At 39.8% G+C, this 16557-nt stretch overlaps 1 protein-coding gene across 5 annotated transcripts in view; it reads right to left on the bottom strand.

Moving 5' to 3' along the window:
• The window catches only part of FOCAD (focadhesin), a 297831-nt gene that overhangs the window by 93398 nt on the left and 187876 nt on the right, over nucleotides 1-16557 (bottom strand). For all 5 annotated transcript variants that reach the window (XM_026506454.4, XM_048223032.2, XM_044386894.3 and 2 more), the window contains 2 exons: nucleotides 11986-12124; nucleotides 7670-7855 (listed from right to left, as the gene is read on the bottom strand). In XM_026506454.4, coding sequence (XP_026362239.2) covers nucleotides 7670-7855; nucleotides 11986-12124 — 325 coding nt within the window. The remainder of the gene's footprint in view (nucleotides 1-7669; nucleotides 7856-11985; nucleotides 12125-16557) is intronic.

Genomic DNA, 16557 nt, shown 5'->3' with positions numbered 1-16557 from the left:
TTATTTGAGAGAGACAGCGCACACCCGAGAACAAGAGCAAGGGGAGGGCAGAGCGACCCTGCAATCGTGACCTGGGCGGAAGGCAGATGCTTAATGGACTGAGCCACCCAGGCACCCCTGGATTGAGAGATTTACAAATTAAAATAATTTGCTAAGCAAATACGATTTTTTGACTACGGTGTCTAAGGAAAGAAAAAATAGAAGTGATTTAAGAAGTTAGCAGTTACCATATTCAAATTATCACTTATTCATGAGCTTTATTCATTTGTAAATAAACAAATTTACAATTTATGATTTTAAATTTTGTGAGCTGTTACTTCTAGAGATTTTTAATTTTTTAAGAATAAATTCCAATTAGGGGCTCCTGGGCAGCTTAGTTGGTTGAGTATCACGGACTCTTGATTTCAGCTCAGGTCATGATCTCAGGGTCCTGGGATTGGGCCCCATGTGGGGAATCCCCACTCAGCAGGGAGTTGGCTTGAGGATTCTCTCTCTCTCTGCCCTTCCCCCTGCTTGCGTGAACTCTCTCTCTAAATAGGTGAAGAAGAAGAAGAAGAAGAAGAAGAAGAAGAAGAAGAAGAAGAAGAAGAGGAAGGGGAGGAGGAGGAAGAAGAGAAAGAAAGAAAGAAAGAAAGAAAGAAAGAAAGAAAGAAAGAAAGAAAGAAAGAAAGAAGAAATAATAATTCCAATTAAAGAGAAATGCCTACACATATCAACCCTTGTGAACTCCTGATAACAGGGGCTCCTTTAGGTTATACCCACAAGTGGACAAGTTTTCCTTCATCCCTACACTCACATGCATTCACTCTCCCCTTTTTCCTCCCTCCTCCTCCTCTAATCTTTCACCTCCCTGTCCTCCCCACTCTGGTCAACTAAGTTCTCAAACTGAACTTCCAGCTCCAGCTGGCCCCCAGTGTTCACGGAAAAGCAAAGGAAGACAGACAAATGCTGGAAGTAGTCTTGGAAGCTATCTGGGTAATTGTGAGCCAATGAGAAGACACATTCAAGAACTAAAAATTTAAAACATGAAGATCATTACATTTTTAAATATCTCTTACTGAAGTACAATATATGCTGAGAAAAGTGCACATCAAAAGCATACAGCTCAATGAATTTTCACAAACTGAACAAGTAATTGGCACCCACATCAAGAAATAAACCATTATCAACATCCCTGACCCCTTTCTCATGCCTCCTTCCAGTCACGTCCACCCCCACCCCAAACGTACCAACCTGCTAACAACCATTCTGCCCACTTCGGTACTTTATATAAATGGAATTAGACTGTACATATGCTTTTGTATCTGGCTTCGTTCCCTCAAATAATCATTGCGAGAATCATCCACATTATTCGCAGTTGTAGTCTATTCCTTCTCGTTGCTGAATAATATTCCACCACGTGAATATAACACAATTTATCTATCCATTTTACTGTCAGTAGGCATTTAGACAGCTTCCAAGGTTAGAGCTCCTCAAATAATGCTGCTATGGACATTATAGTATGTCTTTTGGGGACTTCATTTAGGTTTATCCCTAAGAATGAAAACACTAGGTAAAACAGGGTATGATTTTGTTCAGAACCAGTCTGAACCAGTTTGTTCAGAACCAGCTTTCCACAGTGGTTGTACTGACTTACATTCCCAACCCCAGTCTAGTTGCTCCATGTATTTATCAATACTTTTTATTTTCCATCTTTTTTCACTTAGCCAACCTGGTAAGTATGTAACAGTATCTTACTGTGGTTTTAATTTGCATTTCTCTGATAACGAAGAAGACTATTTACTCATATGTTCATTGGACATTGGAATTTCTTCTTTTGGAGGATGTGTTCGATTCTTTTTCCAATTTTTTATTAACTTTCTTATTGATTTGCAAAAAATATTTGATATAATCTAAATTGAGTCCTTTATCAGGTATGTGTATTATAAATACCTTCTTTGCATTCCGTGGCCTGAGTTTAAATGCTCTTAATGGTAGATTTTGGTTCACATGTGTTCTTGATTTTAATATAATTTGTTATTACTTTTATAATCAGAGATTTTATTTTTATTTTTTTATTATAATCAGAGATTTTAATTATAGGATCATTTGTTGAAAAGACCATCCCTTTTCTCCACAGCACTGCAATGTCACTCAGGTAACAAATTTGGAGACCTTGGTATGTGGGTCTGTTTCTGGACACTCTATATTCTTCGTGGGTCAACCTGTCAATCCTTGCACCAATACCACTTTTAGTTATTGTGGCTTTATAATAGGTCTTGATACCTGGTAATGTATATCCTCCTATTTTGGTGTTGTTCTTCAACATTACTTTGGCTAATTCTGACCTTTGCATTTCCACACAAATTTTAGAATCAGCTTGTCAATTTCCAATATCCTAGCCAGGATATTGCTAGGGACTGGAATGAATCTATTCATTAATTTAAGAGAGTTGACATTTTTACAAATTAGAGTCTTCCAGTCCATCAACATTGTATATGACTTCATTTATTAGGATGTCTTTAATTTTTCTCCATAATAATTTGTAGCTTCCAGTGTAAAGGTTTTATACACTCTGTTAAATTTATCCTAGGTAGTCTATATTTTTCAGTGCTATATAAATGGTACAGTTTAAAAATTTTTTTTTACTATGGTATATAAAAATATATAATTGATTTGTATGTTGACCTTTATATGTATAAAGTAACCTTGCTGAATTCATTTACTAATCCTAATTAGTCTGTAGATTATTTTGGATTTTCCATGTATTATACAAGCATCTACAATGACTATTTAACTAAGTAATCACTAATGAATATTTTTTAATATATATGTATATATATATGTGTATATATATATGTATATATATATGTGTGTGTGTATATATATATATATATATATATTTTTTTTTTTTTTTTAACTAAGCTTTACAGGGGTGCCTGGGTGGCTCAGTCAGTTAAGTGTCTGCCTTCAGCTCAGGTCATTATCTCAGGGTCCTGGGATCCAGCACCACATCTGGCTCTCTGCTCAGCAGGGAATCTGCCTCTCCCTCTCCCTCTCTCTCAAATAAATAAAGTCTTAAAAAAAAAAAGAAAGAAAGAAAGAAAGAAAAGTTTTTAAACTAAGCTTTACACCCAACACGGGGCTTGAACTCACGACCCTGAGATCAAGAGTTGCATGTGCTACCAACTGAGCCAGCCAGGCACCCCACTGACGACTATTTTAATGGCTAATTTTTTGTCTGCAAATAATTACTATTCTACTTCTTCCTTTCTAATCCTTATGACTTTAATTTTTCGAGGCTTATTACACTAGCTATAGTCTTCATTACAATACTGAAAAATTAGTGCTTATAACAAACACCCCTGTCTCTTTCCCAATTTCAGGAGTAAAAGTTTCAATATTTCAGTATGAAGTACAAAGACAGCATTGTAGATGTTCTTTATGAGAATTTTAAAAAGCTCCCTTCCATTCATAGTTTAATGAGAGTCTTTTTTGTATCAGGAATGAAAACAAAATCATTCAAAGGCTATTTCTGCATCTATTGAGATCACCTAAAGATTGTTCTGCCTTTTTCTATTAATGTACTGAACTATACTGATTTTCAAATATTAAATTAACCTCAATTGTTATGTACTATCCTCTGTATTGCTAAATTCCATTTTCTAATATATTTTTGGGGTAGTTTTACAACTATGTGTAATGGAAGAGATTGCTTTATAATATTCCCTTCTTGTACTCAGTATCAAGATTATGCTGATCTCATCAACAGTGTTCCCTTTTTCCTATTCTCTGTTAGAATTTATGGAAGACCATTATTATTACTTCTTTGATTTTTGGGAAGAATTAGCCAAGAAAGCCATTTGCACTTAGAGTTTTCTTTGTGGGAAAGTTGTTAGAGATTCAATTTCTTCAATACATATCAAACTATTCATATAGTCTATTTCTCCTTCTGTCAGTTTTGCAAAGTTTTATATTTTAGTGAATTTCTATATTTCATCCAAACTGTGACACTTACTGGCTGAAAGTTCTTCGTAATATTCTTTTATGATCTTTTTTTTTAAGATTTTATTTATTTATTTGACAGAGAGACAGCCAGCGAGAGAGGGAACACAAGCAGGGGGAGTGGGAGAGGAAGAAGCAGGCTCCCAGTGGAGGAGCCTGACATGGGACTCGATCCCAGGACTCCGAGATCACACCCTGAGCCGAAGGCAGTCACTTAACGACTGAGCCACCCAGGCGCCCCTTTTTTACGGTCTTCTTGAATGCTGTAGGTCTGAAGTGGTGTCCTCTCTGTTGTTCTAATAGAGACAATCTATATTTCTCCATTTTATTGTCTAAACTTACAACGGCTTTATCAATTTTTTAAAAACTTTTTAAAGAATCAATTTTACGGGCACCCGGGTGGCTCAGTCAGTTAAGCATCCAACTCTTGGTTTCAGGGTCCTGGGATGGAGCCCTGCATCGGGCTCTGCGCTCATCTCAGAGTCTGCATGGGATTCTCTCCCTTTCCCTCTGCCCTTCCCCCTGCTCACGTGTGCATGTACTCTCTCTTGAATAAATAAAATCTTTAAAAAAAAAAATCAATTTTTGGCTGTGATTTTCTTTATATGTTTTCTCTTGTTTTTTTATTCTTATCTTCATTATTCCTTTCTTTAAGCTTAATTTGCTGCTATTCTTGAAATGGAAGCTTAAATCAAATTGTTTTCCTTTCTTGTTATTTAACATATGTATTGAAAGTACAAATTTCCCTCTACTGCTGTTTTAGCTAAGTCCCACAAGTCATGATGTGGCTTATTTTCATTATGATTCAGTTAAAAATATTTTCTGATTTCCATTTTTATTTTTTCTTTGATCCATGGATTACTTATAAGTATACTGTTCAATTTTGAAGCTACTGGAGACATTCTAGCTATCCTTTTGTTATTTATTTTTAGCTCAATTCCACCATCATCAGAAGATAGACTCTAATATCAGTTATCAGAAGATAACTTTAATGTTTTGAAATTTCTTGAAGTTTATGGTCCATCATATGGTCATTTTGTTAATTTCCCCAAGCACTGCTAAAAAGCCTAAGAATTCTGTTACTGTAACGTGTAATGCTCTATATGTCAATTAAGTAAAGTTAGTTCACAGTATAGTTCAGAGGTAAATTTACTGATTATTTTGTAAATTTCAATATATGACAGAGCAGCAGCAGCAGAGGGAGTGGGAGGAGCAGACTCCCCGCTGAGCAGGGAGCCCGATGTGGGACTCGATCCCCGGACCCTGGGAGCATGACCTGAGCTGAAGGCAGACACTTAACTGATTGAGCCACTCAGGCGTCCCTTAAAATGTTTTAAAGTGGGACACCTGGGTGGCTTAGTTGGTTAAGTGTCTGCCTTCGGCTCAGGTCATAATCTCAAGGTCCTGGGATCAAGTTCCACTCAGGCTTCCTGCTCAGCAACGGGGAGGGGCTGCTTCTCCCTCTCCCCCTCCCCCTCCTTGTGCTTGAGCTGGTGCTCTCTCTCTCTCAAAAATAGATAAAATCTTTAAAGAAGTGTTTTGAAGTTTCCCACTATTATTATAGGTTTGTCCACGTCTTAAATTTAAATGCCAGCTAGTTAACAGAGTATAATATTAGTTTCAGGTCTACAATATAGTGATTCCAAACTTCCATATGACACCTGGTGTTCATCACAACAGGTGCACTCCTTAATCCCCATCACCTATGAACCCAGGCCCCACCCACCGCCCTTCTGGCAGGTTTGTCCACTTTGTCTTTTAGTTTTGGGAATGTTGTCCATATATTTTAAAAATTATGCTATTTTGTGTACACTGATTAGAAGTGTGATATTTTCTTAGTGGAATGACTTGTCTCCATGAAATGCCCCTTCATTTCAAAGTTTCTTCCTTTTTCATACGTCCAATACCTTTGTCACTGAGTATTGGAGAGCACACAAAGGAACCACAGAAAATCTAGATGATACTATTTTTTTTACTCAGACAGGAGTTTCTCTTCCCCTCTTTCAGGTAGAGAGAATAAAGGACTGATCATTTCAATTGAATCCGATTCAACTGGGTTAGGCTTGATTATAGCTTTGGTGAATCTCAGTCTACCTCTGGTTCAGCCCTGTTCCTCGGGCATGCCTTCCCCAAGATTTTCATCTGACAGCCTAATTGGTCTCCTCAATACAGAAAGCTTATGAGAGATTCAGATGTGTCCTCCGAGGTTTTCAGTTTAGCTCTTTAACCTTCCATCCCATAAAGCTTCAAAATTTGACAAATAATCTTGAGGGAGAAATAGGCTCTGTGTCTGAGGTCCCACAAGTCCCCAGTTTTACCACTCAGACACTGCATGAACAAGGTCTCTGTTGGTTTCTCTGCCTCCTGCACCAGCCTCTTGTTAAGGTCAAGCCTGAATTTCAGCCTCCAGCTGAGGCCAGAATAGGTAAATGCCCTCCGGGGAGAAGAGGTGTAGACCTTCGGTATCAATTCACTCTTCGTGTGTTTTTCAGGCCCATTCTCCTACCTCTTCTTTGTTTCCTAAGCACAGGGAGGCTGGAGATTTCACTTTGCCTCTCAGAAGCACCAGCCTAGTTCTTTTAACTTTCAGTACAAACTCAAAATTCAGTCCGATAGCTTATGAGAAAATTCTCTGGTTTCTCACCTCTATTAGAGTCTTCAGAGAACCAGAATCTCAAGGTCAATTTCTCTCCCCCCTCTTCTCCTTCTTTCTCCCCCAACCCTTTCTCTCTCTATATATGGGGATATTTATTACAGGAATTGGCTCACAAGATTATGGAGGCTAAGAAGTCCCATGATCTTGCTGTCTGCAAGCTGGAGATCCAGGAAGGCTGGTGGTGTAATTCAGTAATTCAATGTAATTCAGGGAAGATGGACATCCTGGCTAGGGAAAGCGCAAACTCACCCTTCTTCCAGCTCTCTGTTATAGTCAGGCCATCAGGGAATTGGTTGTTGCCTGCCCACACTGGTGAGGGTGACCTTCTTTACTCAGTCTACTGGTTCTAATGCTAACCTCTTTGGGAAATATACTCAAAGACGTCCAGAAATAATGTTTTTCCAGATATCTGAGTATCACTCAGCCCAGTCAAGTTGACATAGAAAATCTGCCATCACATCACTCTAGACCCATGAAACCACTAAAAGCTCCACTGGTTTCTCTCTACTCCAACAGACCTCTTCTTGGGCCAAGCCCCAATCCTAGTGCACAACCAAAACCAGTGACTATCTCCCATGGGGCAGTAGGGGCACAGCCCTAAAATGTTCTTTCTCCCCATTCTGTAATTTTAGTCTACTTGTCTTTGCTTCTGCAGTTCTCTGATGTCTTTACAATGTGATTTATTTTTGTAATTTGTCCAGTTGTGCCAAAATGTTAGCAGCAGTGGCATTCTGCCATGACCTCTTCACATCTGTCTTGGAAGTGGAAGTTACATCCTTACATTAAAAATCTATACCTTGGGGCAGCCTGGGTGGCTCAGCTGGTTAAACGTCTGCCTTTGGCTCAGGTCATGATCCCAGGGTCCTGAGATCGAGCCCTGGGTCGGGCTTCCTGCTCAGCGGTGAGCCTGCTTCTCTCTCTCCTTTTGTCCCTCCCCACCTCATTCTCTCTCTCTTTCAAATAAATAAATAGAATCCGTAGAGGGGGAAAAAAAAAAGCCTATACGTTGATACTATGTACTGTACTTACCTGCAAGGCCAGGTTTCAAACCTGGTTGCTTATTGGTTTCATACATTTTCAATATAAAATTGGGGATTCCTGCTACAGTTTTTCCTTGGTCGGACCGGACACCTCCTTTTAATGCAGAGTGATACACCCCTCGGGGCATATTCACCATTTCTTGCTTCACAAGAGATGTAAAAAATTCCTCCAAAGCTGAAAGGAGATAAAAAATAGAGTAAATATAGTATGTTAGGAGAGAATCGATCATTCATTGTTAACTCATATATGTGTGTGTGTTTAAGTATATGTGTGTGTGTGTGTGTATAGAAGTGTAAGTGTATAAGTACACACTTATACACACACACACACACACAGACCTAGAGCTATATTTCAAACCAAACTTCACAAAGTGAAAAGGGAAATCTTGATCCCCATTCTTGTCTCAGGCTTCCCAAGTTAGATCATGGCAGCTGGGTACTCAAGCTTAAAACCTTACACATTCTTAATTCCTCTCTTTCTCATATTTCTCATATGTAATCCATTAGCAAGTCCTTCCAGATCTACCTTTGAAAATATATCCCAGATCCATCCATTTCCCTCCATTTTCACTGCTACTTGGCTAGTCATCTTCTTCTCTCTTCCTCATCTGGACGAATTTAAAAACTAGCTTCTTGGTGTCTTCTCCTCATGACCACCCCCCCAAACCGCCCTCTGCCCCAAAGCCAGAATTTCACGTCACTGCCTTCCCTAACAACTTCCAGTGCTTTTTCACCATCCATGGAGTAACATTAACACTTCGACAATGATCAAGGCTTTATAGGATCTACCCCCCGACTTTCCCTTTGACCTCAGCTCTGCCATCCAACCTCCTTGCTAGCTCTGCGAAGGGCACGCTGCCACACAGCCTTCGTTTCTATTCTGCAATGACACAAAGGTCCTAAGTCAGACCCGCTGCACGTGCTATTCCTTCCACTAGTGGAACACGCCAGTCTCAGATTTCCATGGGACCAGTTCCTTCTTGTCGCTTAGGTATTTCAGAGAGGCCGTTTATGACCATCCATCATTCTGTAGCAATATCAGTACAATTATTTAAAACACCAAAATACTAGCTCATTATTTCTTTGGTTCCTTCGAATTAAGCCCAACCCTTTATTGCTTCACCTTTCTACTTATTAGAGACAGACTATGGGAGCAGAAGACAACAGGACGTCCAAACAAAATATCTGGTAAGACTACAGGTTCATATTCAAGTGTTATTTTTCTAAGGACCACTAGAGGTTGCCAATGCAGGAAACAAAAACAACAAACACATTAAAGCTAAACAGACGTATGGAAAACAAAAAAGAAAACCACTGCATGTGCCTTCTCAGAGGAACAAAAATGAAAGGTCCAGCTGACGAAACCGGAAGTTCGTTCCTAGTAGATCTAGAAGTCTGCGCTCAATGACCATGATTAAATTAAAGGCAGCAAGCGCACCCCGGAGCGTCTGTTACACATCCAGTCCTGTCGCTCCTACCTGCAGCCTTCACAGACGCGACCACGTTTCCCCATTCAGAGCCCAGAGGACGCCTGTGTGGGATGTTTCCCATGTACGCCTCCAGATCCACCCTCTACCCTCTCAACCTTGCTTCCTGCCCTGGAAGAATAACCTGTAACGAGTGCACCCACAGGCTCCCTTGTCCTTTGGCTTCCAGTTGGCTTTATCCCACGGAGACACTTGCAGGAGATCAGACGGTGGGAACAGAATGAGGTCAGGGCATGTACTCCCCAGACCCCCTCCTGCAGGACTGCTACAAGTTGCCTGCATCCCTCTTCTGCAGGCCCTGGTTCCCCTTCGGCAGCACTAATTATGACGCAGATGCTCTCCCTAATTCTCCAAACTGCCACCTCCCCTTCCTCACCTCCTCAGGCTGAGGGATATTAACCACTCTGGGGTGCTGCACCGCTGTCGTGAATGTCCTGCAGCCCTGACCACACGGCTGTCAAGAGCCCATTAACCTCTCAAGGACTGCGTCCGAATGTGCCTTTTCTGTCAAGACCCTGATCAACACACCACCTCAATGAAAGAAATGAGGAACATCCAGTTCCATCTAATATGTGTGCACGTGTGTGAACGCTTCACGCTGAGTGGAAGTACAGACTTTTCAGAACGCAGAGAAGACTCATTTTTGCGAGGACAGAGGAGCTATGGGGAGAGAAGATAATTTCATGCTTTCCCCAAAGGGCTCCTATTTTGGCAAAAGCTCACACAGGTCAGGAGGTACGTACACACCTGCACGCGCACTAACTCCGGAATGGAAACTTGTCTACTTGTCAAGCTCTTCAGAGAACGAAGGATTCTCAAATTAACTGCAGCCCCGAAAATAGTTTAAATGCTATGATACCATGTCATAAAACCAAGAGCTGAAATGGTATTATGCCACGAGTATAACCGATATATATATACAGCACCATCTGCCTCCAACCACCAAGCCAGCAACTAGGAATTTTTCCGCTGCTTCCGAGCCTTGCCCTGTCCCTCCAGGTGACCAGGTGAGAACTTAAAAGAGCTGAAAATCTGTAGAGAGGGTGTTAGATAGAAATTTTTAAAACAACCCCCATGTCCCTTAACAAGCGAGTGGACAAACTATGGTACGTAGTACAGTGGAGTACTACTCAGCAATTTGAAAAAAAAATTGAGATAGGCCAGTATTTGAATAAAGATCAAAGACACTATGCTGAGTGAAAAAAAACAAAAAACAAAAAACAATGTTAAACCAAGAAGTGTATATACTGTATGGAAAAACAACACCAACAACTGGAGAAATCCTAATAGGTCCATACTTTACTTGCTTTGTACTAATGTGAATTTCCTGGTTTTAATCCACCCTGTACATTTGAGGGCACATATTCTTAAGGCTGGTGCTTTCCCCTGGTTCTTTTTTGAGTAGTTGCAGTAAGTGCAGGGAAAGGGAGGCACCGAAAAATAAAGAACTCTGCCCATGGTGACATGGTTTGCCAGACACAGACAGCATCTACGGCACCCCCAACCGAGTCTAATTATTGAATTTTCTCAAACAGATACAGATGCTGAACTCCAGTCCTCCCTCCTTCTTTCTCAGGGAAAGGCACTTGTACCATCAAGAACAAACGATGTAGGACAGGTTAATGGCCACCACATCCTGAGAGCAGAGAAGCAACAGCAGTCCTCGGCCACACCTTCTCCTTTTTCCAATACGACAAGACTGGAGGGAAGGACCCTCGTCAGGAGGAACAACGTCATTTAAAAAGCCCAAAAGAAGATTTACCACTAAGGCGATTTGGGGATACAGGGGGAACCTTGGATAACAAAGTTCTTTCCTTCCTAGGACTGACCGTTAAAATGGCAAAGGGGTCCTAGACTCTGAAGAGCCTTCCGGACGTGGGGAAGAACAGAAGAGAGGACCAGGGAACAAATCTTTAAGGCTTGTTCTGGGCATCAAGAGAAAAGGAAGGGTGCTCTCTTTGTCTAAGTTGTACCATTTCAGTTTTCTCTAATGAAAGGAGGCAGGGATTTGGGACAGGAGCTTTGTCTAGAAATAGATAATATCTATTTGCCTGAATTCCTCAGGAAATCTCTATGTGGGGTGAAACCAAGGGGAAAATGTCCCCTGGTACAGGATATTGAGATTATGATTGACCAGATGACATACCTTGAATGTACTGAACTTAATTTTCAGAAATTGACTTTTTTACGTCCATGTACATTTAAGGTAGAATTGGGACAGAACAAGGTAATAGATGCATGCTCGGCAAAGATTGAATTACAATAATTAGATATAATTAGAATAATTTTTTTAAATTTGAAGGTCCTGTAAGCTTTTTATCAAAATAGAACGATCGTACAATTTAATCCATTTTTAAACCATTAATTTGCAGCTCTCAAATATTGATACCATCTTTGTAATAATTCTGAAGAATAAATTCATAATAAAAGCACCCAGTAAATCTCTGAAGATTCTAACCATCTTTTCAGTTAGCTTATAGAATAAAGAACCATTATTGGAGCCAGTGACTTGAAGTCCCACTGCAAATTTGTCTTGCAGAATATAGCTTTTGAAATGAATTTTAATTTCTCACTGAAAATGGTTGTTTAAACTAGTTTTCTGGTTCAATTTTATTCGACTCTAACACTTTTCAGTGTGTTCTGAGCACCATTACTACCTCAAGCAGTCCCTCTACAACAGACGGATACCTTGAGCCTTTCAGATAGACAGTAAGCTATACTTAAAGTAAGCTATCATACATACACATCACAAAAGAACACAATCGACAGGTAACATCACTGAGAAACGCGAGTTCCTCTGCCACTAACTAGGAGTCACCTGGTAAAACCAAAGGAGTGGTAAGGGACAACAGTTTGAGATAGCAAGAGCCAGGAATGGAAAGATCCAGATCCTTCTCATCGCCCTCATCATCTTCATCTTCATCCAGCTCATTGGGAGTAGGGATTTCTGGTCTTATCTGAAATGACAGAGAAGGCAATATTAAAACATTATGTAAAATCTTTTCTTTGTCCTTTTTATGTCGAGATCTAAAAACTGAGGTAGACTCATTGTACTGTAATGTCAAAAGACCATTAAAAATTCATTTGAAAATATCTATTCATTTTCAGATTAACTGAATGGTAAACTCTGTCTTAGTAGCTACAATCCCAGATCCATGGAAAGCACTAATGGTAATATACTAAGAAAATTATCGCAAGCCAGCGTAAGCAATGATTATCATAGAACACTAATAAAATTTTACGCCATCTGACAATAAAATGCAAACACTGACACATTCAATATATTGAACTTCTATGGTTTGTAATTAAATATTTGCCTTGTCGGAATACTTTCTTTTTTAACTTGTGATTCTAGCCATATCTCTACGGCAAAGCTTAAAATCTTCCAGTAGAATATAAACTGGAGATCCGGAAAGACAGAATGCTTGAGTTGACTTTCGTTTAGACGCGGCAGTTTGTTGCCATAGAATATAAAAACACTAACATCTGTAATTGGTAGCTATACTTTATTGTGTCTAATTTGCAACTGGAAGATTTTGTGCTTGCTCTGTGATTAGTTAGGTTTGTTTGAACCAAAAATTTAAAAATGTAAAAAGATTACCACTATTGTAGTTTCTAACAAGATATAATTGTCAAGCAATTAATTAAATTTGTAATACTTTCAATGACACACCATCATAATGCCCACATGGAGATAATTAAGCATTAGGGGAGGAAATCAAAATATATAAAAGTGGTTGCTATAACCATAAAGTGCCAGAACCCAGTCATTACCATTAGCCTGTCTCCCGGAGTTATTTTTAGAAATAATTAACAATTCCTGCAGACTGCCTTCTTCATAGGTCCCCAAAGCACTGTTCCATTTAGGAACTGCACTGAGTCAGGATTCTTGCAGGGGGATAAAAGAAAACAGAGAGGAAATGCTTCTCTTAAGTTTAATAACCTCAACTCCATTGAAGTCCTTCAACCATAACTAGTGTTCTCTTCACTAGTGAAGGAATAAAAGCAACCTGACTACCCGAGCACTTTCCAAGACACGATTTAATTCTGATTCAGTACCGAGTACCTAATTCTCAGAGGACTGAGCCAGCCATAATTACAGAGATAACAACGGATGCTCTGCACGGGCACAACAGTGTTTGTGGATATCAGCGCTTACTGCAGAAACCGGCACATCTGCAACCCTTTCGGCTCTCACGAGTGGGGGTTTTCCAAGCGTCGCCGGTCTGTGGACGTACTTTGAACTGGCCAGGTTTAGTATCATCGGGAGTCATCTTAGAGATCCTAACCAGTCCCAGCTGCCTAAGAAGATTCATAAAAGGAGGTGGTCCTGGGTTCGTTTGCCTTGCTTCCTTTTTACACATCATAGTACAAATTGAAAATGATATTTGAAGAGCATCCGGGGGGGAAACAGACAACAATGTTCACAGCCCGAGACTACAGGGTTAACACCAGCTACCACACCAGTGTATCAAAGCACCACGAAGCTCTGACCGATGCCCTGTGCACAATGGGCAGGAGATTTGGGGAGTCCGAAGACAGAGGTAAACATATAAATCACCATGAAAATTCAGAGGGACGGTGAGGATATGGAGAAATCAGAGCCCTCCTACTCTGCTGGTGGGAATATAAAATGGCACAGCCCCTTTGGAAAACAGTTTGGCGGTTTCTTGAAAAGTTCAACAGGGTTACCACATGGCCCACCAATTCCACTCCTAGCTATATGAACGAGAGAAATGAAAATACACAATCACACAAAAACTTGCATACGTGTGTGAATGCATTATTCATAACAGCCCCAAAATGGAAGCAAGTCAAATGTCCGTGAACTGATACACGCACAAACTGCATGTGGCATATCCACACAACGGAATATTACTCACACAAGAGCGTGAACGAAGTACAGAGACACGCTAGAGATGAGTGACCCTTGAAACCATAATGCTAAGTGAAGGAAGCCAGTCATGAAAGGCCACGTACTGTGTGGTTGCATTATAGGAAAGGTTTGGGTTAGGCAAATTTAGGGACAGAAAGTAGATTAACAGTTGCTTAGGGCTGTGGGAGGGGAAAGGGGTGATAGGGATTGACTACTAATAAAATGTTCTAAAATTAGATTGTGGTTGCTCTGTGATTAGCTGCACAGTTCTTGAATATACTAAAATCACTGAATTGTACACTTTAAATGGGTGAATTATATGGAATGAGAATTATAGCTCAATAAAGCTGCTGAGGGAAGGAGGTGAGTTGGAAGGAAGGGGGAGGGAAGGCAGGTTATAAGGAGAAGGTGGTAGAGGAACGGGGAGGGGGCGGTGGAAGCTGGAAGTCGTCACCACCTTCAGAGGGGTCTTAACTGGTGTAGGAACTATGGCAAATGACCAAATGCTTCCAATTCCAGAATTATTTCATGTAAAAGGGATAGGATTATTTTTGCACATATTTTAGCCCACCCAGGAGTTCTGTTCGGTCAACCTAAATTACTTGAAATGAGTCACAGCACCCAAGCCATCCATATTTCTTAGAAATGCTAAAGAAAGACCTACTATGTTGGAAATAAAAAATAACGATCCACTCATCTATCTTATGTTGTCTAATTTTACATTCACATAACTGGATGCCTGTATTAATTTATCTGCCATGTGGTAAAGAGCATATGTCTGCATCTTACATATGCATATATTTTAACAAAGAAACGACAGATGTACTGTAATTTAAGAATAGCTGATATACTCTGCCGACTTATAATGGTAGGATTTGTGTCTTCAAAGGCGAGTTAATTCTCCTGAACATATTAGCACTTATTGCTGGACCTTGGTTTCATCACATTTCCGTCTTCCTCTACTCATCTCTTAAAGAAGTATTTGTTCCAGCTTCTCTATGCTAGCCCGGGGCTTTTCCCTGGCTTTGTGTGTAACGACTGAAGAATATGAGTGTGTGCACAACTAAGAAAAATCAAGAGAAGTCATATAAAAGAATACCTGTAAAATTATAACATTTTGGTAATTATATTACATTAGCTACTAAAACATCCAAAAAACTACATACATATTTAAAACACACACACACACACACACACACACACACACACACACACACTATGCCCTTCCATTTATAGCTAAGCTTTGTTGAAAAAACTTAAAGTGAAGAGCCAAATATAAGATGATAAATTACTTTTAGAATCTGCTCCAAATTGAATATTGGAAAGCTTATCCTATGAAATGCCTCCTCTAAGGGTTCTGAGCCAGATAACCTTTCAACCACCTTTCCTTGTGTAAAACCTACGAAAATCCAGGAGTTTGTGCATAAACACAGGCTTTTATTTAGAACACGTCAAGTATCCGCATAAATTTATTTAAGAAGAGCAACAGCTTCTGATGAATGCAGTGACATTCACCTAAATCAAAGCCAAACAGGTTACACCATATTAATACCAACCCAGGATGCATAATGAGTTCTCTTATATTACTCACTTCTAAAATTAACTCCAGAAATCAATAACACAATCTATCTTAAGATCGCTAAAATAAAAGGTTTAATTTTTAAACAACTAAATATTTTTTTAATGAACCCAAGTCAGAGATGAGACTCAATCTTCTACCTAAAGGTTCATCCACTACTGATTGTTTTACCAGAGTAACAATTCTCTCTGTTTTGCATGTTTTTGTTTTGTTTTATTTGGTAGCGGGGACATTAAGGAAGGCAGAGGAGAAGGATAAATAGCTAAGCAGAATAACAACAAAATACAAACTAAAAATCATTTGTGTCCATTTCTTGACATTGGAATCAACAAGTCCTCAAAAAAGCCCCCGGAAACTTTTTTTTTTTAGATATTATTTATTTATTTGACAGAGACAGCCAGCAAGAGAGGGAACACAAGCAGGGGAGTGGGAGAGGAAGAAGCAGGCTCATAGCGAAGGAGCCTGATGTGGGGCTCGATCCCAGAACCCCGGGATCACGCCCTGAGCCGAAGGCAGATGCTTAACGACTGCACCACCCAGGCGCCCGCCACCCCCCGGAAACTTTTTGACCAACTTCAGAGTTGCACGTTTCAAGTGATTAACAATGACACTTTTACCAACCAACAAAACATATGGATTCATTCAACATTCCCAGATTATAAAATGGCCTAGTACTTAGTGTATGTTCAATAAATAATTGCTAAACCGATGCAAGTGTGAAGTGTCTGTCATTAATAATCCCACAGAACTTTCTAATAGCAAACCAATGACAAGAAACCGGAGTTAATGAATTTGATACGCAAATCCCTAACTCGCATGGTATCTTATTCAGCTCTACTAATCATTCACATTTTCCATCCTACCTTACATGTAATGTTTCATTCAGCCCTACCCGATGTCTGCCACTCCCCCAACACCTTTTGTTCTATCAACCT

This window comes from Ursus arctos, unplaced genomic scaffold (genome assembly GCF_023065955.2).
Source record: "Ursus arctos isolate Adak ecotype North America unplaced genomic scaffold, UrsArc2.0 scaffold_18, whole genome shotgun sequence".
Classification (NCBI taxonomy): Eukaryota; Metazoa; Chordata; class Mammalia; order Carnivora; family Ursidae; genus Ursus; species Ursus arctos.
The sequence above is the reverse complement of the archived record's forward strand: the minus strand, read 5'-3'. Positions and strand labels throughout refer to the sequence as shown.